The sequence below is a fragment of the Rhipicephalus microplus genome, unplaced genomic scaffold (genome assembly GCF_043290135.1).
Source record: "Rhipicephalus microplus isolate Deutch F79 unplaced genomic scaffold, USDA_Rmic scaffold_14, whole genome shotgun sequence".
In the NCBI taxonomy this organism is placed as follows: domain Eukaryota; kingdom Metazoa; phylum Arthropoda; class Arachnida; order Ixodida; family Ixodidae; genus Rhipicephalus; species Rhipicephalus microplus.
Genome location: NW_027464587.1, coordinates 33,992,387 through 34,019,685, shown reverse-complemented (window position 1 = coordinate 34,019,685; position 27,299 = coordinate 33,992,387). Strand labels below are relative to the sequence as shown.

General features: G+C 46.5%; 1 protein-coding gene and 1 pseudogene across 6 annotated transcripts in view; one reads left to right on the top strand and one right to left on the bottom strand.

Annotated features, from left to right (window-relative positions):
* LOC119181417 (myb-related protein B) overlaps nucleotides 1-27,299 on the top strand; it is a 239,557-nt gene that overhangs the window by 78,599 nt on the left and 133,659 nt on the right. For all 6 annotated transcript variants that reach the window (XM_075882958.1, XM_075882957.1, XM_075882954.1 and 3 more), the window contains exon 6: nucleotides 25,224-25,287. In XM_075882958.1, the coding sequence (XP_075739073.1) occupies nucleotides 25,224-25,287 (64 nt within the window). The remainder of the gene's footprint in view (nucleotides 1-25,223; nucleotides 25,288-27,299) is intronic.
* Nucleotides 11,605-13,583, bottom strand: LOC142784532 (EGF domain-specific O-linked N-acetylglucosamine transferase-like; annotated as a pseudogene).

The following is a 27,299-nucleotide window of genomic DNA, read 5'->3' as shown; positions in this document are numbered from 1 at the left end:
CGATTCGAATAAAGACCAGTATTTGTCCCATACGCCCATAAAGTTGCTTAAAAAGGTGGCCAATAGGTATAAGCTACCCGTAGTGTTTTCTGCACCAAGGAAACAAAATGTCGAGCCTGCGCTTACAGTTTTTAAGAGGACCTGTGTCTGCCCCTTGTCGTAAGGTTTTTTAGGTGTTCTTTAAAGTGTATACTTATGTCTCACTTTTTGGCGTGCAAAGGGACGAAAAGTGACGCTGTTTAGTTTAGAAAAGTGCTGTTTAGTTTGAAGAAGAACACGATCAATGGAAACTTGCAATACTACAACAGAATTTACTTTTGATTTTGAACATGCCAGTGTGCATTTTGACTCCACCAATGTCTTTCCGACAGTGACTGCAAGCTAATAGAGAACATGTCTCTTTGCAATGTGAAAAGGAAAGTTGCGAGGTGGTTCTGTTTGTTTTGCAGCTTTCCGGCTTTCTAACACGAAAGTGTTTTATGGCGCGATACACCACAGCTCCGCTGACTTATTTTCGTTACGGATATGACGTTGCAAAACATTTACTAAAACATGTCAAAGAAAAACGAAGAGGAAAAGATCTTCAGTGGGGCTTTGAACCAGCAGGAGTGGAAGTGCTGGCCAATACTGTATAACCTCATTACAACAGGCCTTCATAGTGAAGGGGATTTTAGTCTATTGTAAAGGGAGTATGTTAAATTTATGTACTGTTAGAACAGACCTTTATGCACAGTAGGCTCCCAATAAATGAAACTCGCTTAAACGAAAATGCCTCATTATTGTAACTAAACGGGCTCATATGGCTGTATTTCTATGTGTTGTGCAGTAAAATTCATCAGTTAATCCAAACAGTGCTTATTGGTCACCTATAGTTAAACAGCACAAACTTTAAAGACAGCATAGACTCGCTCATGCCAAAGGTAGTCTCACAACCATGGCAACACTTCGAGATCGAGACAAGCCAATCCAGTAGCCATTCTCGCTTGTGGCTGTGGGCAGCTGTGAGAACAGAGTCGGCGTGTCAATTGTGCGTTAGGCCTATTTGTGCTGGTAAGTGCGGTTGATCACGATGTTATTTCAGCCTGATGGTCCTAGGAAGTGGCTGCACCATGCACTCTCACTTGAAAAAAAAGCTGCAAATTCTTCAGGAGCTCGATCGAAGCGGCCTGCCCAAGACGGAGGTGGCGAAAAAATACATCCCGAAATCGACGCTGTCGCGGATCTAGAATGACAGAGAAAAGATTGAAGGCACTGTTAAGAATGGAACCTTTACATCTGAATGGATGTGGGCGACGCCTTATGAACAACTAGAAAAAGTTCTTTTTCTGTGGTTCAAGCGTGCACGGAGTTCCAATCTGTTCATTAGCGGACCAATATTCGAGCAGAAAGCTTGAGAGATCGCCATGCAAATGGGTGTAAGAACTTTGTTCTAAGCGGTGAATGGCTCAGCTGCTTCAAAACGCGCCATGGCCTAGTCTTCAATGCAATCTCAGGTGAGAGTGGTGCCGTCAACAGGGGTATTTGCACCGACTGGCAACAGGAGCAGCTTAAGGAAATTTTGATGAGCTTTGAGCCATGAGGCGTCTTCACCGTCGACAAGGTGGGTCTTTTTTATAAGGCACTTTCATCAAAAACTCTCACCTTCAAAGGCGAAGCCTGTAGGGGAGGAAAACGCAGTAAAGATCGCATCACTGTGCTGGTGGGTGCAAACATGACAAGAGTTGAAAAATTGAAGCTGTTGGTAATAGGAAAATCAAGGTACCCACGTTATTTCAAAGGCGTTCGACACCTTCCTGCTGCAAACCATGGGAACGGAAGAGTGGGAATGACCATGGTCATTTTCCAAAACTGTCTTCAGGAGGAAGGCGCTAGATTTACGAGGCAAGGCAGGAAGGTTGTCTTCATCGTGGATAATTGCCCAGCCCACGGTCAGTTTCAAGGACTCAGAGCCATCACTCTAGAGTTCTTGTCAGCCAATGCAACGGCAGTGATCCAGCCGATGGATCAAGGGGTTATTTAGAACATTAAAGTTAATTACCATCGACAATTGCTATATCAAATGCTGCCTAGAGCAGGCAGCGGGAAACGCTACAGCATAGATTTATTGGCAGCCATCCACATTTTGGCTTGTGCCTGGGAGCAAGTGAAGGCAACAACACAGATGCTTTCACCATGCTGGCTTTCAAGAGCAAGAAAGCTGTACCTGATGAAAAAGGAAGCCCTGGTGATCCCGAAATTAAGACAGCATTCAGTCAGGTCGTGCCCTCTGCCCCTTTCGCGCTGTAGGATTACTAATCAATTGGTAAAAATGTTCGTACCTGTCGTGAAGAGACTGACGAGGAAATGATTGTTGAACTGCAAGATGAGGATCAACCTTCCAGTGATGAATGCGATGACAATACTGCCAGTGCAGTGGTGCCACCAGACCGATCAGCTAAAGAGGCTGTTGAACTTTTGTAGCGCTATTTTGTGCACGAGGCTTGTCCAAAATTTCTAGCTGGTATGTCAAGCATGGGTGCGTACCTTGCGAAAAAACAACTCAAGCTTGCCAAACAAACGACTCTTGGTTTTTTTTTTTTCTCCTACTCATCCCCATGAGTAAGGTGAGGTTGGTATAATTTGAATAAAGGTCTTGGTTCACTAAATAAGTGTACTTAAATGAAACTTATGGAACAGTTTTATGGATCCCCTTCGAGTTCCGTTTAAGAGGAGTCGAGTGTAAATGTGTAAAAATCTGTTATAATAAGAGAGAATTGCAAGTCACAAAATAACATGGTTGACTATTGGATTTATTTTATATCTTTTGAAAGAAGCTAGTCAGCTTTGCCTGCACTGTGTGATAAACAGCTTCAGACTCTATACAGGCCTCCATTGTCACAAGTGCGTTCCCATCATCTGCAGCTGTGGCCTGTTGTGCGAAATAGTATGAAATAGTATGAAATAGTATGAAAAGCGCGCTGTTTTTGCAAAAGGGGCCTATGCAGAGACCAAAGTGACCTTAGTGAGCCGGCAACTAACGCTTTCGTTTCAGTGAAAGCTGATGGCACACGATTTCCCCACCAAAGGATAAGCGCTCGCGCACAGGCATCCATCTATGGGGCAAAGTACACGTGAGAGATAAGCACGCATTGGTGCATCGCATTGAGCGCGGGCGGCTTTTCTTTTTTTTCTTTGAGTGTTAATATATATAAATACGCATACATATGCGGTGAAGGCCGGCGGCAGTAGCTAGGCAAAAAAAAAAAAAAAAACAGCTGGACTGTCCATATAATTGCTATCACAATAAAAAGGGGCCAGACGCGTTTCGGCCTTCCTATCAAAAGAATCTAGTAGTAGGCAAAGCTTTGACCCGCGCTTTTGCGCTAGCCAGCTGCGCTGTTCAGTCCGTTCACGTGTGTCCCACGAAGACATACGCGAGTTTGCTAGTTGTGTTGATCTTTTCAGGCTCTCACCTTAGTGAAAATCTCTACCCTCGTGTGGTCGGCCACTCCTAGCCACTATAAGACCGCAACACTGATGTTGGTGCTTGTGATTGAGACTCCTCTCGCACCCTCTTTTGTTTTTTTGCGATGTTTTTTTGTTGTTTGTATGTTTTTTTTTTGTGCCGCGCCCCCTCCTTCCCGTTGCAGCAATCTCCTGGATTCAGAATCCTTGAACTTGGCAGGTATGCATTTAAACTGTTCTTGATTAAGAACAAATGCAAGTTGCTCCGCGCGTTTTCGTAGCAGCAGTCCGTTCACGGGGATATTTCGAACAGGCGTCGTGAAGCTACATCAGCAGGGCCTTTTCGACATCAGGATATGAAGCTTCACGGAGTCGAAACCTCTTAGGTTGTAAGTCACCTGATACTTTCTTCAACAAGATCATCGCTCTGGTGTTGACAATGGTGTGGACCGCCTGCTTCAACAAGCCTTACGCCACGGCCACGTCCACCTGCTTTTTCCCTTCTCAACTTGCTCAATGATATCAAGCTTGTCTTTCAGCTTATGCTTCGTCGCCTGCAGTGGCTCACGACCCGGTGACCTTGGCTGATGTGCTCAGCTTCATAGGCTCCATCACACCGTGATCACATCCACAACGAACCAACGCACATGACACACAAGAAGAGGACTAACAAAAAGTCGAAACAGCCCCAGCCGAACAAAGCACCTGCTGTCAGCGCCATGCCGACCGCAACTTCTATTCCGAGAGGGGCCGCTACCAAGCGAGCGCTTTCTATCAACTTTTTTTTTTACTTTGGCGAAAGTAAGCAGCTGCAAAGGAAGTATCGCTTTAATGGTTTTTTTTAGTTAAGCAGTCTGTTTTTTGCTTTAATAACGCTGTAATAATTAGAAATTATGCATACAATTTTGTACAATGCATTTGCCATTATTCGTAGTAAGCCTTGTTAGCCAGATCGATCCAAACCAACCACAACTGCCTTAAAATGACTGCCACCTGTGTTGACACCGCAGGCACGTTGCTCCCGTCCTGGAAGTATGCCAATCGATGTGAGAAGTTCGTTGTAAAGGAGTGCTGACTACTTTTCTGGCCTCTTATTTCGGCCAATTATATCCGAATATTCCTTGTACCCGGATCCGTTGTGAACTAATCTCGATCAGTGGTATGAATAGGGAGATCAACATAATGCCGCAAATTGGTATGTAGTATCTGAATGTCTGTTGTAAGCAGATCCATTGTAGCGAGGTTATACTGTAGCGCCATTCTGTGTAAATTTGAGCTGCTTCGCCTAAACAGCAATTTGCATGCGCAACACCAAATTTAGTCTAGTTTCAGCATTAACCAAGCAACTCGCGTGGGCTACGCAAAGTACGCAACCGCGTTCATATCAAATTAGTTCTGTCACGTCATACTTTGGTTCATGCATGAAAGCAATGCATGAATTTTGTTAAGGTGGTGGTTGTGTTCATACCTCATTATGAGAGTACATATATGTTTCAACAGCAAAGTTGTTAATCAAACTATAAAGACCGCTGTGCTATTGCAAAAAAAAAAAAAAAAAAACCGCAAACCATTGCTGAGCAACCACTGAGCACAGCACACGCTCTACGATGGAGATCGTCAAACCATATAAACTGAAAAAAAAAAAAAAAAACTAAAATCAGTTTCAGCGGCGAAGCGATGATAGCAATAGCAACAATATGTAATGTTTGAATTGTAATGTCACATGCGCTTATTTTTTTCTATTTTTGTTACCGCACCATTATGCATGTAACACTGCCTTGCGCAAACTGCGCCCAAATGACTGGGGACCATTTTGATAAGCCTAAAATTTTCCAATGAGATTACGCGCACCACACGTACATTAGAATGTTTGGGAACTTTTGTAAGAAGTGGCCGCTAGCGACAATGCTGGAATCTTTAATGGCACTTGCATAAATGCCGACACACTTCGCTGCTTGGCAGATTATTGACCGTTGATGCTCTGGTTTGCTACTATCTGTCTACAGGCCTATTGCTTGCAGAGTGATGTTTTGTTTTCTGGGCATAGATTTGCCCAAATAAAAAGTTGACTCATGAAAACAGCGGCTACTGCCTTCGTCAACATCACAACCATAGGACAGTAAGAAGCTGCAGCTAACTTTTTTCGATCCGACATCGCGACACTCACAACTACAAAATGCTGGTGTAAGAGAATAATTACGGCCGCTCCAGGGATAAATGCTTTTATCGCATGATCTCTTCCTGTTGAGAGCGCACCATGTAGGACGGTTTACGAACCGTGCGCTGATGCTTGCCGATAGCACGCGCACCAGCCATCGCAACCACGCCCTTAGAATCAATGTCCACAGCTGCTGTTCAAGTGACTCCCTTCTTCCTCGCGTCTTTTCATGCTCGTTCAAGACGGGTGGTGTGTTTCCTTTCTGTTTGAGCATTCGCAGGAAGGTCTGACACGCGGTGGAATACTATTGCGTGCGCCCTACGAGCGACGGAGATTGGCCGCCTCGTTTAATCTCTGCTTGAGCAGCACTCATCACCTCAGCTTGCACAATTTTACGTGCGGGTAGAATTACGATGCGCAGGTAATGCTACCAACTTGGTAATTTACGCGACACATGGCGGCGACGGTGAAAACCTGTCGAGTGACGTTATTATTTCTATTGTAATAAAAAATTTCTCATTTCATTGTCTATCAATGACGTGGCGAGCGCATCTGAATTTTCTCGTGCTTCTCATGTTGGTGGTGGCACTTGAATGACCGAACATATGTATTTACACTTATTTTTATAGAGCCTTATTGGTTTAGTATGAAGGTAACTCGTTTTAGTAGCTCATATCTAGTCTTGCATTGCTGGTCATGTTGGATGTGGTGTTTTAATCACATTTTGAACATTGTATTTATTTATTTTATTTATGAATAGTGCAACCCTAACATAGGGTTTTGGCAGGGTGGATATACATTTGATAAGTTTACAAATCGGCAAACAAATAAATATAAAACAGGTAAGGCATTCACACACTTTCAGAATGAAAAAAAAAAGAACAGTGGTTTGTAATAAACCGGCATAAGAACATATAGAGAAATGAGCACTACATTCAAGATGATCACAAGTGGAGAATGGTTACAGTGATTGAAATAAACAACAGGAGCACATGTCATATAAATTAGACACTCGCTGCTAGAGCTGCGCAGCAAAAAGGTTCAAGGATGACTGGCAAACCACTTCATTACTAAGGTTATTCCATGTGATAATTGTCCTAGGGAAGAACGAATACTTGAATGTGTTATTACGGGTGGAAAATGGGGTTATTGTAAAGGCATGTCTCTGTCTTGTGGTATATCCTGTGGACAAATGAAGTATATATGATAAGTCTAACTTAAAATAACCTTTAACTAACTGAAAGAAAAATTTCAATCTCAATACTTTATTTCCTTGTGTAGGTGTTGGGATGTTAGCTTTTGCTAATAAACATGTTATTGAAGTACGACCAAAACTGTTATAAATAAACCTAACAGCTCTCTCTTGAATTTTTTCCATTTCGCTGATATTTTTTCTGGTGTAAGGGTACCAAATTATGGATGCATAATCTAAAGTAGGTTGAACAATTGCATTAAATGCAACAAGGCAAACGGCAGGAGTGGAGTGCTTAAGAGCTCGTCTAAGATAAAATAATTTGTAATTGCACGAGCTTATTACAGTGTCAAGGGGGGAGGCTACCATTGGATACCAACTTTTTTGTTTATTGAGATATCTTAATGAAATTTTCAAAATAGACTTATAGCGAAAGCATTAGAAGAACTACAAAATTTCATCAAGTTATGTTCACTGGTTTTCAAGTTACAGCAGAATATCAGGGTAGTGCACATGGTTCTCTTATTCCAGGCCTGGAGAACTTTCAAAAGGTGCTGGAACTGTGAAATTAACTATGATGATTCCCAGATTGATACTCCAAGGGGTAACAGAGCCCTTTTTTTGAATTTCCTTGCTGAAAAGTTTTAGCAGACCATCAAACTTTGTGTTCGTGATTAGGATATTATCAATCAAATTTTGATTAAATATAATAAATAACACACAATATATTGAAAAAATGGGCTTGTCACCCCCTCAGAAATTTATTCATGTACATAATAAAAAAGACTTATGGAAATCCAATGAGTGGTTCCAGAGATATGGCTGGAATAAGCAGCCTCACTAGCCAAAAAAGTCATTTTGAGAAAACGATGTTTTAAAGTTTTGAGCACATAGGCAGTTCTAAAATGAACCTGCAGCGTAACTGGAGGTGTCCTTTGGCACTCTCTTTCTTTGCCGCCTTTCCATCTTCTCTAGGGATCGCTTCTCAGCCTTTTTCAAGCGCAGAGAATCTTTCTCGGCTGCCCGTTGAATGGCCAGGTGGCCAGGTGTTAGCCCCACTGATGAAGCTAGCTCTTGGGTGGCCCTGTAGCAGCCAGCATTGTATCTTAGCACTGCATCATGCAGTGCTGTCTCCACAGCAATCAGTGACGCATGCTGCTTTTTGGGCATGAGGGACCACAGCACAGAGTGAAAGGACTCTGATGCATTCTGCGTCTTTGCTCCCAGGCAGCGTTGCAGAAGAGAAGCCTGTGAGAGCCTCTCATAAATGGGTAGAAGTGCATCTGCAACATAGCGTGGCAGCTTGTACGAATGCTTCGGAGGTGGAACACCGGTAATCTTGCTGGCATTGTGACGACACCAGGAGTCTGCACCCTCTGGGCACAAGTCATGGTGCGGCTCCTCATCCGTCGACGTCACATGGTGGTACGATGCCATCACTGCCCGCCGCATTGCAGCCACATCATCGGAATTGTTCCGTAGGGCCCAGCCATAATAATCTGTCAACTTGTCGATGAGGGCCTTTGTCAGCCTGCCCTTCCCTCCCAAAGCCTTGTCACTTTTCTGCACAAGGTTGCGAAGTGCAGTCCCCATCCTCTTCTGAACGTGGTTCAGGCATTCCTCTTTTGAAATGGGGACCAGTTCATAAACATTTTCTTGTACAAGGGCAGAGAAGGTGGCACTATCTCCATCAGACACGAGCGTTGTGTAACGGAGGTTGTGCTTCGACAGTGAGCGTGAAAAGAGGATGATAGCTGCCTCAACCTCCATTCTCCCTGATTTATAGAGTCGGTGTTTTTCTGGCACACATGATTCTCCAGCCAGCATGCATAGTCTGCGTCTCCAGGCTTTGGCCCTACTTGGCAACCAAGGCACTGATTAGACAGAACAACGGCGTCCAAGATAAGGCCCGTATGGTATTCGATAATTGCCCCAACTCCAATATGGGATGTGTGCCCACGCTTGTGCCATGTTCCATCAAAACAAACTGTTATATCCCTGGTGAAATATTGATCCATTTCTTTGTAAGTGGCTTTTACAGCAGAAGCAGATTCTGCATAGAAATTTTCTATGCATTGTGTCTGCGGTTCCCTGAATTTCTTCAGGTGCTTCTGAAAGGTCTTGTGATGGAGGCCACGATGGGACACGTTCATTGCTGCCCAAAAGTCGTTGAGAGCTGTTTGTCCCTTGCCTATTTGTTTTGTTGCCATAATGGCTCTTACATTCACATCAAAGGCCTTTGTGTCATCCTGACGAGATGAACTCCATGAGCTTGAAACTACTCCACAATGCAAGCATACTAGCTCAAGCTTTGCAGCAAGTCCAAGTTGGGTGCCTCCTCGTACCTTCATCCCAATCGCGGTGCACCGGTGGCACGGGGTCCGAGATAGCAGGTAGTCTAGGGCATCCATTTGCACAAGGAAAAATTTTTCGCCTTCACTTGTTGCGGTGGCAGCTTCATGATCGCGCTCCATTGCCTGAAATTTCCGCTCCGTCGCTGGCATAGCGCCAAGTTCTCTTTGCACAGTAGCGCGTTGTTGATCCGCCGCCTCTTTCTCCTCGCACGTCAGGAAACTTGTTTGCAAATGCACAGTTGACGACGCGATCGCACTCGAGGCCGATGAAAGAGAAGATGCGGAAGCCACTGTCGATGAGCACGAGACACCAGGCGCACTTGTAACGACAAATTCTTGCACCGGCGGAGCAGGAGTCCCGTTGCTAGGCGCGCCGATGCGACCACTCTCTTGCGTAGATGAAGCAGAAGCTGCCCCACAGGTACCGTCGGCGCGATCATCGTCGGCGCACGTGCGAGCGGAGAGCCTCGCCGCGCGGACAAGCTTCATAGCTCGCTTCCTTGCACCGAACGATTGTAGCGTCTTCTTTTTCGTTGGGCGCATCGTGAGCGAACACAACAACGGTCTCGTATAGACGGTTGGAAATCGTTTCGAAGACAGTTGAAACGTGGAGAGTATGCGAACGGCTGCAACGATACACGGAAGCGAGCGGAACACAAAGACGCCGGACGGAGGAGCAGCAGACGAGCGGCCGCATCAGCCGCATTATGCGCAAGAGCGCTATGTCATCGCGCGCAGCAGCCAATGGCAGTCCCGGGCTCCCCCGCGTCCATGGGTAGCGCGCGCTTCGCCCAATCCCAGCTGCGTGCCTCAGCCGCGGAAAACTTGAAAGCTCTCGCTAGCCCTCCAATCATGAGCGGCTTGCTCCTCTCCTGCGCTGCCACCGGCGACGCAGGTGGCGGGGAAAGAAAGAGCAAAAATTCACAAACAAAACAACACCAAAATGGCGGCGCTCCGTCGAGCGGTCGAGAAACTGCGATCACGCCAAGTTGGGGTATTTTGAGCGCTCGCGCGCCGCTCGAGGGCCGCTGTGGCATGTTCTAAACTTTATTTCAAATGGTTTCGCGACGAATTAGACGTTGATATTTACAGAAAAGGTAGTTTATGACACATACTGCCCGAATATGTGGTTTGCCAAAAATCGACTTTTTCGCGATTTTTCGGTTTTCAAAGGCCGCGTCCCCCCTTAATATGTCTCGTCCAGTTAAGGTCATTCGAAATCCAAAGACCAAGGTACTTGTAGTGTTGTACCTCCTGCAAAGAAACATTATTGGCTGAATATGCAAAATGAAGAGTGTTACGTTTGTGAGAAATTTTCATGAAAACGGTCTTTCTAAAATTAACTGACATCTGCCATTTATCGCACCAACGAATGACCTTTTGAAATGCATCGTTTAAATGAATTTGATCAGCATGGTTTTCTATTTCCAAGTACAGGATGCAATCATCCGCATATAACTTGACTCTTACTGGTATATCATGTGATATATCATTTATAAACAATAAAAAGAGGAGGGGTCCGAGCACAGAGCCTTGGGGAACACCCGAGTCAACCGGTACTGTACGAGAACAATGGTCATTGAAAAAGACGTACTGTTTTCGATTTGAAAGATAACCGGAAATCCAATTTAGAAGCTGAGTATTCTTAAGAATTAAATCCAGTTTGAAGAGTAATTTATTGTGAAAGACCGTATCGAAAGCTTTAGCAAAAAGCATAAAAATTGCATCTACCTGTTTTCCAGAATTTATAGATAGTGCGAAATCATGAACTGTAGTTACCAGCTGAGTACAAGTAGAAAATCCTTTCCTGAATCCGTGTTGTGAACCTGACAAAATATTGTGCTTATCTAGGAATTCTGAAATATGCTTATGTATTATATGCTCAAGTAGTTTACAGGAAGTTGAAAATAATGAGATCGGCCGATAGTTAATTACAGAATGAGGATTTCCACTCTTATGTAGGGGCTTGACTTTAGCAGTTACCGAGTCATCTGGAACTTGACCATCTTTTAGAGATTTAGAAAAAAGAATTGTTAGGTACTTTGAAACCCATTGTGCATAGCGTTTTAAGAACTCATTCGGTACTTCATCAGGACCTGAAGATTTTTTAACATCAAGCTTTAAAAGTAATTTAAAAACTCCCTCTTCACTTATGACAATATCCGATAGGGGTGGGCTTGCCATATCAAATGTTTCCAAGACTCCATTATCCTTCGTAAAAACAGACTTGAAATGATCATTGAAAGCATTAGAAATAACGGAGGAATCACTAGTTTCCACACCATCAATTTCAAAAACATCAGTAGTCACAGGATTGGGCGAAATTAATCTCCAGAACCTTTCGGGAGACAAAGACATGAGACTCGGGAGTTGTTGGCCATAATAGCGTTCCCTGTCAGACAATACATTTGCTTTTAGTTGAGAAGCCAGTTCAGAAATTCTTTGTTGGAGGATACCTACGTCTTTAGAGTATCGTCTCTGATTTTTTATACGTTTGAGCTGTCTTCGCAACTGCAACGTTTCCCGAGAAATCCAGGGGTCTTTCCTTTCGATTTTTTTACAATGCGTGGAACAAATCTTTCAATACACACATTTATAAGGTCCTTGAAACACTTCCACAAATAATGAATATCAGCAGTGCAACTCGAAAAAGAATCAAATTCAAATGATAGTAAGTCCAATATGAAGTATCATCTGCACGTGAAAAGTTTGGGAACGAGACCCTCTTGCAATTTTTCTTTAAAACAATATCAGAAAGCATAAGTATCACAGCCTGATGATCAGATATTCCAGGGAGAACAGAGCAGCTAGCTTGAGCAGAGATTGGTTGAAAGAGCACATGAGTCAACCCAGCACCATGCATTCCGATGAGGACGTCAGTGTTTTCCATGACCTCAATTTGGTGACGAAATTCCGTTTCATGACTGAAGTGAACTCGCCGCACGGACAAACCTGGAAGTTTCCTGGCTGCTGCAAGCAGCTCGTCTTCATTTAAAATTCGACGGTGTCTAGTTGTTCTAGACAGAAGTGTGACACGTACATCATGTTTTGGTGAAAGCACTTTAACATTGCGCTTGTGCAAGACATGGCGATTGAAAGCTTTGAAAAGCCCACTTGAACGGCAACCGGGTACCAAAGGCAAGTTGTAGTACAAGCCGAAAATCATGCGTGGCAGGAAGGCAAACAGTGCGTCTTGCAGGCACACCTTCTTTTCTTGAAACTCGGACAGGCTTCTCAGCTTTCCTGAATGAAATGCTGACCACATTGGCAGGAAGGTGCCCCTGTAAGGTACCGTGTCCCAGATGAGAATGTCAAAATCGCCGGCAAGGTTATTATTGAAGTGCATGCTGACAAACAGGTTGAGGAAGTCGCAGAAGTGGTGGTACATGTTCACCGTTGCATCGAGCTTCATGAGGAGAGTCGGCCGGTCTAGGACAACATCGCAGCCCTCAAAAGGCATCTCTTCAAAGTGCTCCAGTTCAGCAAACCTGCATGACTGTAACGGACTCTTGCGGTCTCCTTGAAGGCGTAGGGAGTCCTTGTCTAGCCGACAGTAGCCACCAACCAGGCCAGGCCCAAGGATGTCTTCTCGATACTTCACGAGCCCAGTCATACTAAGCAACCGCTTGAAGTCCAGGCGAATGTTCTTGGCCCGACATAGTTCCATGTGACTAACGCATTCCAGCAACGAAGCACCCAGTTCGTGTGGTCGACAAAGAACGCTGAGTCTTGTTGCGCTCACGGATGAAGCCAAAATCACCCTGGTTGAAGAAAAAGTGCTGCTGTTGCTGTTTGTTTGGTGCCCAGCCAGCTGAATCCTCGGGACAGGAGACAACATTGTATCTGTTTTGTGCACAGCAGTCAGGCTCATATCCCCAGCAAGATGTTGCATTGATGAAATGCTTGTATGGGCACCCAGGTTCCTCCATACAGCTGTGTGCAGCTTCAGGATTGTTACGAAAGGATGCACTTATGTGTTCCTCTGGCAAATTGTAGAGCTTCTGAACCTCTGATGCGGTGATTGAGACCAAAGTAGCCAGAAGATATGAGCACACCAGATTCATGGTACAAGGTTCATTGGCCACTTCACATACACGCGCTTGACATGTGGTGATAGTGGCCCGGCCCACTATCGTAACCTCACTATTGTAACGCTTTAACATTACTTTTTTTTTTCGTCTTAGGTCTAGTAGCTGTCCAGAGCACCGCTTATGTTTCTTTCTTTGAGTTGCTCTGCTTTCAGCTTTGATGTTGTAAGGTTTAATATATATCAATTTCTGTAAGTCTGTTCGCTTCATCAGCATTGCATGCTTATAGAAACCACTGAAATTTCTGTTTACCAGAAAGCAAAAATTCTAATTATCAGCGATGTGTCACCCGAGAAATCTGCTCCAAAACTAAATTTTGATGCTCCCAACTACATCACTTGGTGCTCCAGAGCTGCTCCAAAACTCCCTTGCTACTGCTCTAAAGCTGCTCCAAAACCGCAATATTCCTACTCCCAAAGCTGCTCCGAAAACCTGAAGCCTGCTTCCACCCCTGAGCCAGTGACCTCACGCTCTTCAGTGCGCAATGCTAATCACTACGCCACAGTACAGTACTTTTCCACCTTGCTAATGGCGAGCCATTTATATATAGACCATGTACCGTTGGTGGTCCTCAGAGCTCAGCCACTTAAGCGCGTTTTCGTCATCAGTAACAAGATGGCACGATGGGTGGGCTTGTGCCACTTGTGCTCTCAAAGTCGTCGTGCCGTGCCACCTCACTCGGCACTAAGCGCACATGCTTCCACATGGCGTGGTTAAAGCAGTCATGGTCACGTTACCAGTAAAAAATAACAGTGCTACAGTTACCTAAGCAAAAAATGTAACTGTGTTAAAATTACAGAGTTTTCAAAAGTAACTTGTTGCAGTTGAAGTTACCATGAGAAGTAACATTGTTACTTTTCTGTTACCGCACAAAGTAAGGCATGATTATATGTCAGTGATGGAATTAGTCCAATATTAATCTATAAAGAGGTACTGAAAGTGCGTAACGAGTGAAGATGGAGTTCATGGACCATTGACATTCATTCCCTATGTTCCTCAAGGTGCACCAGACCTGTTAGAAAATTTTTACACCCGCTAAGCGTACAAACCGTTGTGACATGTGTTCGTGAAATTCAGCACCTGTACATACATGATCAGTGCAGGATCATCTCCAAGTTTGATAGGATTGCAAGTGACATAATTACATTGGCAAAACTAAAAGCAAGGGATTTGTAAAGGATCACAAAAGGAGAGGTTACTAGTATCAACTATAGTAAGCCATTCCCAGGCGGCTAGAGCGTAGCCAGAAATCTTTTTCGAAGGGGAGGGGGAGGGTGCAGGGTTCTTTTTATGGATGTTTGTGCATGCATTTGTACTTGTGCGTGTATTTATACACAAGCAAAATTGAAAAATTTGGGGGGTAGTTTCAATTCTTCAAGCCCCCCCTTTGGCTAGGCCCTTGTTAGACGCAGCTTGCTGGACAGGGCATAGCTTTGACCTAAACAATGCGACGGCGCTGCTTCACAAAAGGAAGCGATAGTGAGAGGCGAGAAGGATTTTTGGAAACGTTTGCAACATCATGTGTGTCTTATGAACTGATTGCCATGGACTCATTTTTTCTTTTTTTGTTGCCACTGCACCTTGAGGTTGCCAGCTGTATAAGACGTGAACGTTTGTCATTTTGTAAATAATTGCGGTGTAGTGAAGGAAAGACGACGACGAAAGACATGAGCAAGCAAGGAAGCACCAGCGTCAGTAGCTGCACCAGACTCGAGCTCACGCTTGCCTGGATTTTGGCTGCTTGACGTCCCCTGCTCCTCGACTCTTCACGGTAAATGTTTGTCGAGCTTCCCCAATGCCCAGCATCAATAAACCACGTCACACTTAGTAAAGATACATGGATTCCCTGGACCTTCGCTATCAGAAGCTCCCCCTGCTTCGTGACCCCATTACCACCATGGCCAACGATACCCCTCCCCAGCATGGACACTCAGCCGTCCATGTCACCTGCGGCGTCATGTATCGCCAGCGCCAGTACCAACCAGGGTGACTGTACCAGTGCCAGTAACAAGTGGGACGACAAAGTGAAGCTTGGGTATGTCCAGTTTTATCTTAATGACATCGCTCAATTGTGGTACAGTGGAACTTCCATAATACGTTCCCCGGTTTCGTGACGACCTGCATTTTACGACGAATTGATTCGGTCTGAGCAAAATTCTAGTTGAAACAATGTATTAAAAACCTTGGTTATACGACGCAGTTTTACACCGACCCCGCATCTTGCGGAGACTTTCAGATTCTGTCGGAAAGGAAAAAACCACCTTTAATCCGATCACATGTCGACCAAATATTCACGAGTGCAAAATATGAACTTGCGTACCCAAGGAGGACTACAGGAAAAGTAGCCATCTTCATCGAATTGAAAATTTATTCTCCCGTGAGTCTCTGCACTTCTACATACACCTTAATCGTGTGCATACGTATCCGGGGTCGTTACGTAGTCAAGCTTTATCCAAATAGAGTTGGTTCAGCTAACCAAAGAGCTGATATTTTCACATTTTCAGTGCGTGGAAACATTTCCTGGTTGACATTGTAGTGACAAGCATCCCGAAGGAGTACGCCCACTAGTGTGGGTCCGGTCTTAGCGAGCCGCAGGGCACGCGTTAACCGTCGCCGTGGCGAGAACACGATACTGCTCAAAGGTCACAACACTTTATTGTCTGTGGCAACACCAAAACGCAGTACAGCTCGTTGCAAAGGCGCGGCGGGAAAGCAAATGGGCTTATTCATGCCACGGGCGAAAAAGTACTACACAGGGTGCCACGAGCACGTCGCCGTGGTAATAGTGATTCACGGAGACCCCAGGACCAAGGCCCGGTTGCTCAATCGAGGGCAAAGGCGCTCGCGTTGGCTTCAGAGGGAGACGGGTTGGCCTAGCTAGGCCACGCACTAGGACACCGTACCGCCCTTCGGCTGAGCGTTGGCAAAGGGGCGGGCAACGAAACCTGAGCGTTCGCCTCGGGCGTGAGGGGACTTCAGCGAAGTTTGACGAGCCCCGAGCAACGGGAGTCGGCAGATGGAAAAGTGAATGCGTGGCTCACCTTAAGCTATCCCGGAGAATCTGACTCACTCTCCGACGCGTGCACGCAAAACGACCCAAGAGACCCCAGCGCGCGGCGCCACAGTCGACATCCGCTACCGGGTGAGAGAGGTTAAGCATCTCTCCTCGCTCTCGCAGCACGGCAGACAGCCGAGGAGGGGAGTCATGTCGGGACATGAGAAGGGCAGAAAAGGGGGCAAAGCCCACTCAAAGGCAGCTGGCTAGCCTCAATTCCCACAACATACGGCTGGTCTCTGCCTCTGTCACACTCGCAGTCACTGATTTGTGCAGGCACGAGGGCACGACGCAGCTCATTTCACCGTGCGAAATTACTTTGCCTTGACGTGAATGTTCATAACAACAGCGGGATATCATTAGTTGCACTTCACGAGGCAACAAATTATACACTGCGCTCAGCTCAGTCGCGCATGAACGCATTGTAAACTCATTCTCCGTCGCCATTATGCGATAGCAATGGCACTGCGTCTGGCTCTTCTAATGGAAGGCTCACGGCAACACGGTTTCGGTTTGTTTTCACACGCAGGCAATTTCGGCACTATATTTATCGGTAAAACGATGCGCGTTGGATTTGATTGTTTTTAAGGCTGAAAACTTTTTTCAGACCTTTTTCAACTAATTATTGCTGCCATTAGCTACCACTGGCAATAATAATTTAATTTACCCTCATTGCAGAGGCATAAGGTCGTGCCGTGGGCTTATTCAGGCAGTCTGTACTCGTTTTTCGGGCGAGGCTGAGTGTCACGGTCTATAATCTTGGTTTTTCGATTATACGACGCCCGGGTAATACAGCGGTATTGCATGGTCCCCTAAAAGTTGTATAATCGGGATTCCACAGCACAACAACCAGAAGAGCGACCTTCCCACTTGGTCTGTCTTCAAGATTTTCATTACAGACGTCTTCCGTGAACCATCGGCTCGTAAACTTCGGGCAGAGCAGCGTTTCCGTAAACGGGCGCAGATCCCTGGTGAGAAGTTCACAAGCTACATTGAAGATGTGCTAAACCTCTGCAACCGTGTCAATTCCACCATGACTGAAAAGGAGAAAATTAAGCACATTCTCAAGGGCATTAAGGACGACGCTTTTCAGTTGTTGCTCACAAGGTACCCCGTTACTGTGGCAGTACTGATGTCCTTGTGACAGAGTTTCGACGAGTTGCGTCGGTAGCGCTCGATTGCACTCCAAGCCCTCACAACACCTGACATAATATCCAGCTACAGCTAACTGCTCGCCATGCCGAGCAGCGGCCACTGCTATTCACCATCAAGGGCTTCATCCGAGAGGAGGTAGCACAACAGCTTTTAGTGCTCCCTCTCACGAATGCACCGGCACAGGCCTCGGCCTCTGACATTCAGCACGTCATTCGCAACCAAATCACAGTGGTACTACTTCCTGTGTCCCAGCAACCATCTGTATCTGTACTTATGCTGCCATCGCCTCTCGGCCCCCTCAGCAGCCTTCACTAAATGCCCCTGTTTCTGAGCCCATCTCTGCGTCGCTTACTTACACTGCCATCGCTTCTCGAGCATCTCAGCAGCCTTCACCCTATGCTCGCTTTGCGATGCCGACCCCCGCCTCACCACGGACTGCAAATTCGGCACCGCCACTTGTCTACGCAGAGCCTTCGCCTCCGTTATTCCTCCGCTCAGATGTGTGGTGAACGCTGGATAACAGGTTCATCTTCTTCACCTGTAGTGTCGCTGGCCACGTCGCTCGCCACTGCTGCTGCTATCTACATTCTTTTTTCTACGCGATGACAGTACGCGATCTTTTATCGCCAAACACACCACTGACTCCCATCTCGGATAAGCACCCCTCCTCCTCCAGTGCCTGATCTCTATCTCTTCGACGATGCTCTCGGCCCTTATGCGTCGCCACTCCCTTACAGAGCAGGGAAACTGATTGCTGCAGCTCTGGAGGCAAGAGCTGCAGGAAAGGTAGACTGGACTGCCCAAGGCCTCCATGTGTTTCACTGTGAAATGTTCTTGACTTCCATGTCGAAGGAACCGCTGCCGTAGCGCTTACTGACACAGGAGCCGCTTTTTCCGTCATCTCTGAGACACTGTGCCACAAGCTAAAGAAGCTGACGCCGCTGTCAGGACTAATGCTCCGTACTGTCAGCTCCCCGTGTATTGCGCCCTCAGCTGTGTGCACATTCAGGACGCACTCTACTTGAAAAGAGTTTTTCGTGCTACCATCCTGCTCCCATGACATTATTCTCGGGTGGGACTTCCTCTCAAGCCATAGTGCCATCATAGGCTGCTCTTTTGCAGAAGTCGCTCTTACGCTCTTGCAGACCTCTCCTTCAGGGGATCCTCCTCCTTACAAACTTGTCGTCGCGGAAAATAAATATACCACCCCCCCCCCCGCCACACATGGACCCTTGTTACCCTAACATGTACAGCTGCGCCGGACAGGACAGCACTCTTCACTCTGTCGGAAGCCTTTCTCCATCGCCACAGCTTACAACTGCCCTTTGCAGCACTCTCAGTTAAATTTTGTGCGACGAGGATGCTTGTCGCCAACTCCCTCACGTTCGCCGTAACGTTGCTTTGAGAGGAATCTGTGGAGCGTATACAAGGCGCTGACTTCCTGAGTTCCCTGGACATCGTCGAGGACGAACCCTACCTTCTGCTAAATCTTATGACGTCACCTGTTCCGAGGTCTTCAGCCCTGGTTAAGTTTTGCCCTTTTTCGACACCAACCGAGCCGAAGTAGGCTCGGTTGGTGTCACTTGCCTGGACATCGTCGAGGACGAACCCTACCTTCTGCTAAATCTTATGACGTCACCTGTTCCGAGGTCTTCAGCCCTGGTTAAGTTTTGCCCTTTTTCGACACCAACCGAGCCGAAGCAGGCTCGGTTGGTGTCACTTGGTCCTCGTTGCTCAACGGATGCTGGTAGAGTCTTGTCAACGATAGTTTGATCAAAACGAAGGCAAAAACGGGTGATAACTGTCAATCCGTTGTTGAACTTGGTTGTGTTTGGAGTCAGTCCGATTCTGGAGCATAACGTCGCTTTCGGCGATAGCGGCATCTGGTCCCACTTGCCGTTTATGCTGAGTAAGATTGCTGATCTGGTTGCAATAAAGACTTGCACAACAAGCAGTATCGAAGGTGCATGTCGGCCAGTGTGCCGGCTCCAAATTTCCAGTTCGCTGTTCGGTCTCTCTCATTCACCTCAAACTGAATGCGATTGGGAGGCGCTCTTTCGAAGGTTGAGTGTGCAGCAAGACTGTGCAGAATCCGAAAGAGCTTGCATCTCCAGGCACTGTTGTAGCATAAGAAAAGTAGTACTTCACTACGCACATGTCTCACGTTAGGAGTTCTTTAACTTTCCTGAACGCTGCCTCTTGCTCATGCTGCCACATCCAAGTTGAGGACTTGTCCAGCAAAGCTCTGAGAAGTTGCCAGGTTCCTGCAACACATCTCTGATGTGTTGCCTCTGGCTTTGGTTCAACCTTGCTTGGATCTGGCCTGGTACTTTTAGCTGAGACGACAACTCAGTGCAAGGAGGCCTCAGATACCCTAAAATGACGCTAGTCTTGGTTCAATGTAATGCCTGCACCTGGCTCAGTGTGGAGTCATGCGCCTGTCGGGTGGGTCCAAAAATTATGATGTCATCTCTCATATTGTCACAGTGTCGTGACGTGGACGAAGGGAGCAGATTGTAGACACAAGATGAGACTGTTTATTTGGCTGAACTTGTGACGCGTAAACTGAAGGTCAGGTTACAGCGATGCCCACTGGCACTGATAGCGGCGAACAAGGAGCGTTGGCCGTCGATCGCCTGACAAGCGGTGAAGCGCTTCAGCATTTATACATGGGCTGTCAAATCTTCTAGCGTTATCGCTAGCAGCCACATAGGTTGTAGAATAATCTGTAGTGTTTGCGAAGTGGGCCTAATTTTAACAGAACGTATACTACAGCCCTCAAGCTTCTCGAACACTACATGTGTGGTTTGGGCTGAGAATTGCTGACAGTGTAACAGGTGGCCCTCCGAAATTCTTTCCATCTGTTTTTTGGAAGTTCTTCGACGCCAAAGTGATGCCAAAGGGTAACTGGCAAAAGCAGTGTCGGCCATAAGGGGTGATGAATGTCGTCAACTCTTAGGAATCTGCAGAGGACTTCACCTGGTGGAAGCTTGCGGTTGCATCCAGCTTTGAATAAACTGTTGCATCACTGAAGAGGCCAAGGACTTGCTCGACATTTTTCAGAATATTGCGTTCACGGAGGACGATTTTGTTCAGTTCAATCAAGTCAATGCTTAACCAGTTGGAACCATTGTCTTTTCGGACGATGACGAGACCGAAGCACCACGAAGTTGGTTCATTAATCCTGCAGATTACATCCTCGCTTTCCATTTGGTCCAGTTCGTAGTGGACGACCTGGGGTGGAGGTGGGTATCCTGCAGGGATGCTTAGCGAGAATGCACAGCATTAAGTTTCAGTTAGATATTGTTCTCGTCCTTCAGAGTGCAGTTTTGTGTGTTTTCGGAGTTTTGAGTTCGTCCAGAAATTTTACAACTTTCACTTTCAGGGCTTCAAGCTCTGGCATTCCCAAAAGAGGCACTGTCAGGAGACTGAACCACATATAACCACTGGCAGCTTGTTTTTTCTTGTCACCAAAGTCGTGCGAATACAAGCCTTGCACACCAAGTGGCTGTCCTCCAGGGTTGTTGAGCCTGTCCGAGCTGGGCAGTAAACGTAGGGATGTCACTCGGTACAGCAGAAACTTTGCCGCTGGAGTCCACATTGAACTGTGCTGCGTAGTTGTCAACAGTGACGTTGACGAATTTTGCCACAGAAGTCGTCCCGACGTAATGCAGGTGAACGGAGCCGAGCTTATGCTTGTACTTCTGTGAGCGACATACTTCAATGAAATAGTCATTCTTTTTGCAGCAGTTTTAGGCGGACTGTCCAGCTGGACAATCCGAATGTTGATGAGGGGCATGGCCAAAGAATTCACTGGGGGACGGCTCGCATAAGGCGCGAGACAGGCAGTGCGATTTTCCGTGCGATGCGGCGTGCAATGCGACGATGCGGCAGCCATAGTGGTGACTTTTCATGATGTTTCATGACCTATCATTGCATTGCACCGCCACGTAGCCCGTAGAGCATCAAGCCGGCCAGATATTTTCGTCGCCGCATGGACACAGCCAATCACAGCGCGAGGAGATGAGTGGCGTCACACTGCTGGTGGCGCCATCTCTCCGTCGCCACTTCCATCACCCATGGTCCAGGCCAGTTCAGGCTAATCGATAGAGTGGCGCCAGTATTTATTGACATCGGCACTTGCGGCGCTGTGACAAGCGTCGAGTACATTTTCCTTGTGACGTAAAATTATTCCGTATTGAATAATGTGATGTTTTAAGTGTGCCATTTCTGAAAGACAACGGCCGTTTTGAAACCGATAGCGAGATCAGAGATCGTGAGCAGCGATGCAAGGTCATTTTGCAGGTAAACACGGCTACACTGACGTCTCTGAGCCGGCTCGCTTCGCTTCCGCCTTTGCTTTTCATGTCGAACACATCTAGGAAGTAATAGTGCATGCTAACGCATTACATACCCGTGCAAAGCCTAATAGTGTTGTCAAAAACAAGCGCTCAATGACGAGCTCGCGAGTAAGTGGTATAGGCGACGGCCGGTGCTCGCCATGCTAGGCCTACCTGTCGGAGTCGTGAATAATCAGCTGTTACTGCTGTTGCGACGTGCTTGTCGTTCACGGAGGCATTTCATTAATTATTTTTTTATAGAACGAAGCATGGCTGTGCAATGTTATTTGTGTTTTGAGCTTCATTACGAGGATACAAAGTCGTCCGACCACGAATGCCGAGGTGCCGCATGGGAGTCGAGCCTGATGCTGATAGCTGCTTCGCCCCCGTGTGTCTCGAAACATCACATGTGGCATACAGCACATGCGACACCGCACGCAGCATCGTACAGAAAATTGCACGGCTGTCTCACGCTTAAGTGCTTTGCTTGTGGCTGGGAAAAAGTAGGCTTAGCTCCGAAGCGACAATGAGACTCTGGCTTAACTTTTGCGACGTCGAGGTTGAGCTCACGTGTGCGCTACGTGTGGTTCTGGGACAGCTACAACTCTTTGTCCTCTCTGGACTGACAATCCGGTGTCCGTGCCTCCTTGAGCCTGACATTTTCACTTTTTGGCACAGAGCCCAATGACGAACCGGTTGCATACGAGCTTTTTCTAGGCTGCAGCTGACGGTTTGCTGCAATGCTTCACCATCCTGCACAGTTCTGCGTAGTACAGGTTGACTCTTTCGTCAGCAAACAGAACACGCCTGTCGAACTGCGATGACTCGTAGAGCTTATTCCCCAGATGCACGAAATGCTCAGTGAAGCAAGCGGCAGCAACTTGGTGCGAGACGAGCGACTGAGCGTCGGGCCAGAATGTCTCGAGGAGCGGACGGGCCTCCGGGCTCATGCAGTACAGCAGCGAGCCTATCTATACGTCTTCTGACGCTTTTGTCAGTCTCAAAGTCTTCATAGTGGCTGAGCCATGTTGCCTACATTTTGCCGGCTTCGTGAAGTAGAACGGTGCTGGTGGCTGAAAGTTGACGCTGTACAGTTTGTGCGGCTCGCCGGTCTCATGGGACATTGTATGTCGTGCTGTCATGGTGAGGCGTAAGACGGGGGGCATTACTCCTCCGCTCCTGACTCCTCGTCATCCGATAGACGAATTTCATAAAAGAATTAGTTGGAGTGCCATCAGTATCAGTACTTATAGTCAATCGCAAAAGTTTGCGGACCATGCGGGCACGTGCGAAACTGTCTGTCTGCACCACCTAACGATAAGTCATCTACTGTCGACCGCAGTGCTTGTCCAGAAACACGTCTTGTTAATCACTGGCCTATTAATTTTATACTATTGCTTAGGGCATTGTTAGTTCGCATACTTCACGCGAAGCACATTTTTGCGGGATGACCGTCACATTTTGTCTTCACAGCAGGATCAAGGCTATCACAGTGTATCTCGAACAGCATTTTGTTGGCCAGGTATCACTTCGTGATAAAGACTGTGACTTGTAACAGTTATGCTCATAGACTGCTCTCGAGGCAGAAGCACATGCCAAAAAGCATGTTGTATTAAAAAGTGAAAGGTGTAATTATTTGTCAGTAAAGAAACAGGCCATAGATTTAAGGGAGGAACGCTGCTCGGGTGCTGGTGTGCTATCGATTGCCGTTTATTTAGCGGAAGTGTTCCAAAGAAGCTTTTGGCCACGTGCTCGCGTGTTCTCTAAACTTTTTGTGTCTACTCTACATACAGGAAACTGCCAACAGCCGCTATTTTGCATGAGCAGTCCTGTGCGTTCGTCCAGCATGCATACCAGTTGTATGACACAATATGTTCACATCGAAATTAAACATCTATCTAACTCACACGAGCACCACATTTTATGTTTTTTCTTTGTTTTCGTGCACAGTGGCATCATAGCGCAGAGTTGCTTAAACATTTTGGGGCTTTCATAGCGCTTCTGACAAAAAAATACCGAAAGGGAAATCTGGCGCCACCGTCTATTGCGAATTTCTTGAGGAGCGCTGTTGAAGAGTTGGGAATGAAGGTGTATGTGTCTGCGAAGCTTGTGTTGGCTGGTGTTGAGCAATGCCTCAGCTCAAAAACAGATATGACTACGCAAATAAAGCTTCTCTAAAACGAAACATCCAATAATTGATTTCTTGCACATATATTTATTACAATAATAAAGAAACTGGGAAACGATTTAAACTCCGACCAAAAAAAGTAAACTCCAACCAAACGGTTAAAAAAAAAAAAAAACTGACGATGAGCAGTGGCTGGGAGGAACGGTGGCTTTGTCGTCTGTGTGCCACGCTTAGCAACTGTTCGTTAATTTTTACGCTTTGTAAAATTGTATATCGACGCAGAAGTTTTCAATAATAAATAAAGCTCATTTTGGTGGGTTTATAAAAAATGAGCTTACTTCATGCTCGTTTAATACCAATGTGGTTATTTTGACGCAAGGAACGCGTTGAAGCCAGATGCGCCCCGCCATGGTGGCCTAGTGGCTAAGATACTCGGCTGCTGACCCGCAGGTGGTGGGATTGAACCCCGGTTGCCGCGGCTGCATTTTCGATGGAGGGCAGAAAGCTGTAGGCCCGGGTGTTCAGATTTGGGTGCATTATAAAGAACCCAGGTGGTCGAAATTTCCGGAGCCCTCCACTATGGCGTCTCTCATAATGATATAATTGGGATGTTAAACCCCACATATCAATCATCAATGAAGCCAGATGCATCTTCGAAGTGTCCGGGCTCTACGTGAACGATACTAATCAAAGTCAAGTTCGAAGTTGACATATCCCGGCACGCCCATGAGTCCAACAGCTTGCAGTACCACTTTTTTTCTCTAGGAAACTCTATGGGGGCTTTTCACAGTGTTGCTCGTAGCTATGCAACTCATCTATGTCATCCCACTTCTAACACCATGTCGCGTGGTTAGATTTAGAGGGGCCACGCATCAGCGGCAGCCTAATAAGAGCTGAACTGTGGTGACCTCTACATTTTTGTGTTGCATTGAAGCGTGCATGTGATATTCGATGTAAACAGCAGGATTGGCGGTTGTTCTCTGACTGCTGGTTTTTTGTATTGTTTACACTAGACCAGCTTTTCGGGGTGGCTCATAGGTGAAAATGTTCACTAAAATGTGGCAGTCCTACTACTCCAAGTGATCCCAAACTCCACTTTGTCTGCTTCAAACCTGCTCTGAAGCAATTTTTTCCTGCTCTAAAATACCTGTTTTTCTGCTCCAAAATTGAAACTGGCTGGAGCACCATCGCTGTAGTGAACAACAAATACAATGGATGGAAAGCTGTTACCAAGAAAACAGAGGCGGCTGTTCTCAAAGTGCTGTGCTTGTTATATTGGGCTTAATAAATGCTCTGTTTGTTGATGCAGGTGCTGGAGCGGCGTTCAAAGCCTCTAAGCATTGTTGTGAAGCAGGAGCCTACAGAGTGCAACCGTAAGTTGAGTCTGCCTTGGAGCTGCTGCAATATACTGCCACATGTACATGCATACCTCACAATATCTGCTTGCATGGGAGCAGAAGAGTGCGGTCATTTTGTGAGTAAATACGGGGCTTTACTGTTAGAAGGGTCATCGTAATTGCTGGCACCACAATTAGCCATGGAGGAGACCAGGCTTAGAATACTATAACACTCCATCCCACCGAACGCGTGTGCAGTATTGTGTGCAAAGGTACTCATCTTTTTTTTTTTCTGCTCCAATGATTGCTCCCAATCCTGAACGGACTGGACCACCAACTGCTGAGAGTTGACATCTCTGCAAACACCAGGAATTGAGTATAGATAAGCAATAGGCCTCAAACAGTGTGAGAACTTTGTGCATATACATTTATTAAGACTACACATGATTAGCCATTGGTGGCACCAGTGTCATATGTGTTTACAATCAACCTCTAAAGCTTGTTGGTTGAGGTTGTTAATGATAGTTCAATAGAGGACACTGTTCTTGGCAGTCAAATATTATCTGATACACTTGAAGGCAGATTATTAAAGGGGACCTGCAACACTTCTTGAGCATGGTCAAAAAACACCAATTGGTAGTAGAGGCTCCTGAGAACACGCGAGCCAAATATTTTACAGTCGAATCTCATCAATTGGAACATGCTAATTCGAATTTTGGTTAATTTGAATTCACGATGAGGTCCTGTCAAAGCTATGTGTATTCTAATGGGCGAAAACGCTCGGTAATTCGAACGCGCAGGCACTTGCAGCAGTTAATTCGAACATACCGCGCTCTGAAAATGCTCTCAGCACCCCGCCCAATCCCGGGGCCGCACCTCCGGCACCTCAACGCTGTGCGTGAAGGAAAGGAAAAAGAAAAAAAAAAAAGGCTGCACTGGATTGTTTGCTCTCTTTCAAATGCTGATCCATGACGCGCCTGTGCCACGCTTCTCCCTTTTTCACCCCTGATACGTAAAGACCCTTCTCCTTCCAACGTCGCGCGCAAAGAGAGTGAGGAAAAATAAAAAAGAAAGCTGCCACGAAGTGTGGCTCTTTCTCTCGCGCTGGTGCCAGGCTTTGCCCTTTCCCGTCCCTGCCACGTAACCTTTCTCGAGAAAGAGAAGAAAAAAAAAGCTGTAGTGAAGTGTTGGTGCTTTCTCAAATGCCGATCTGCTTCTTTCCGCGTTTAGATGTTCCTCCTTTCTCGGAATGTGCTGGCGACGCTGCGGCTTTGGCCCAGAGGGTAGTAGCGGAGAAGCAGTCGTTGTTGTCGTCGTCTTTAGAGGGTGTCGGTGCTGGACATTTCCGCGTGCAACTTCTCTTGCCAGCAGAATGCTGAAGCCGAAGTAGACTTGCTTTGCAAGCTGTGCGCGAAATTGGTTGGATCGCTGCTAGGCGATCGCGTGCAGACGCTCATCACCAGTTACTTCAATCAATGACGGATGTCCTGTCATTTGTGAATAAATGTAAGTCTTCTGAAAGTTCCCCCTTGTGTTAGCTCAATGCACATGCGCCACTGCATGGGGAGCCCTCTGTTTACTTAGCTTTCATTAATTCGAACAAATTTTCTGGCCCCTCAGAGTCCGAGTTATCGAGATTCGACTGTAGCGCAGCATGCGGCCTTGAATTCACAATAAATTATCAGCGTCAGCTAAGAAGTGCTTTCTTTTCTCTCGAGAAATTACAGAAAACACTCAAAAATTGCACGCAGAAGGCCATCTATCAGCCGTTGGCTGATTTGAACATGGCTTGCTTGGTCGTAAAGGGATCTCCACGAGAGGCCGCCAAAACCGCGTATTCGAAGAAAAGAAAAGGTGCTCAAGGTCACGAGGCGTGCGTGGCGTATTTTTTTTGCCCCTGCCATCCCTCCGTGCTTAGCTTCCAGCGCTTTCGTTTGTTTGAGAGAAGAAAGAATGCATATGTATAGCCTTGTGTTTGCTACTGCATGTGCGATGTTGACATTTGTGCAAGAGAAGAGGAGTAGCCGGCGCCACTCATTGGCACCAAC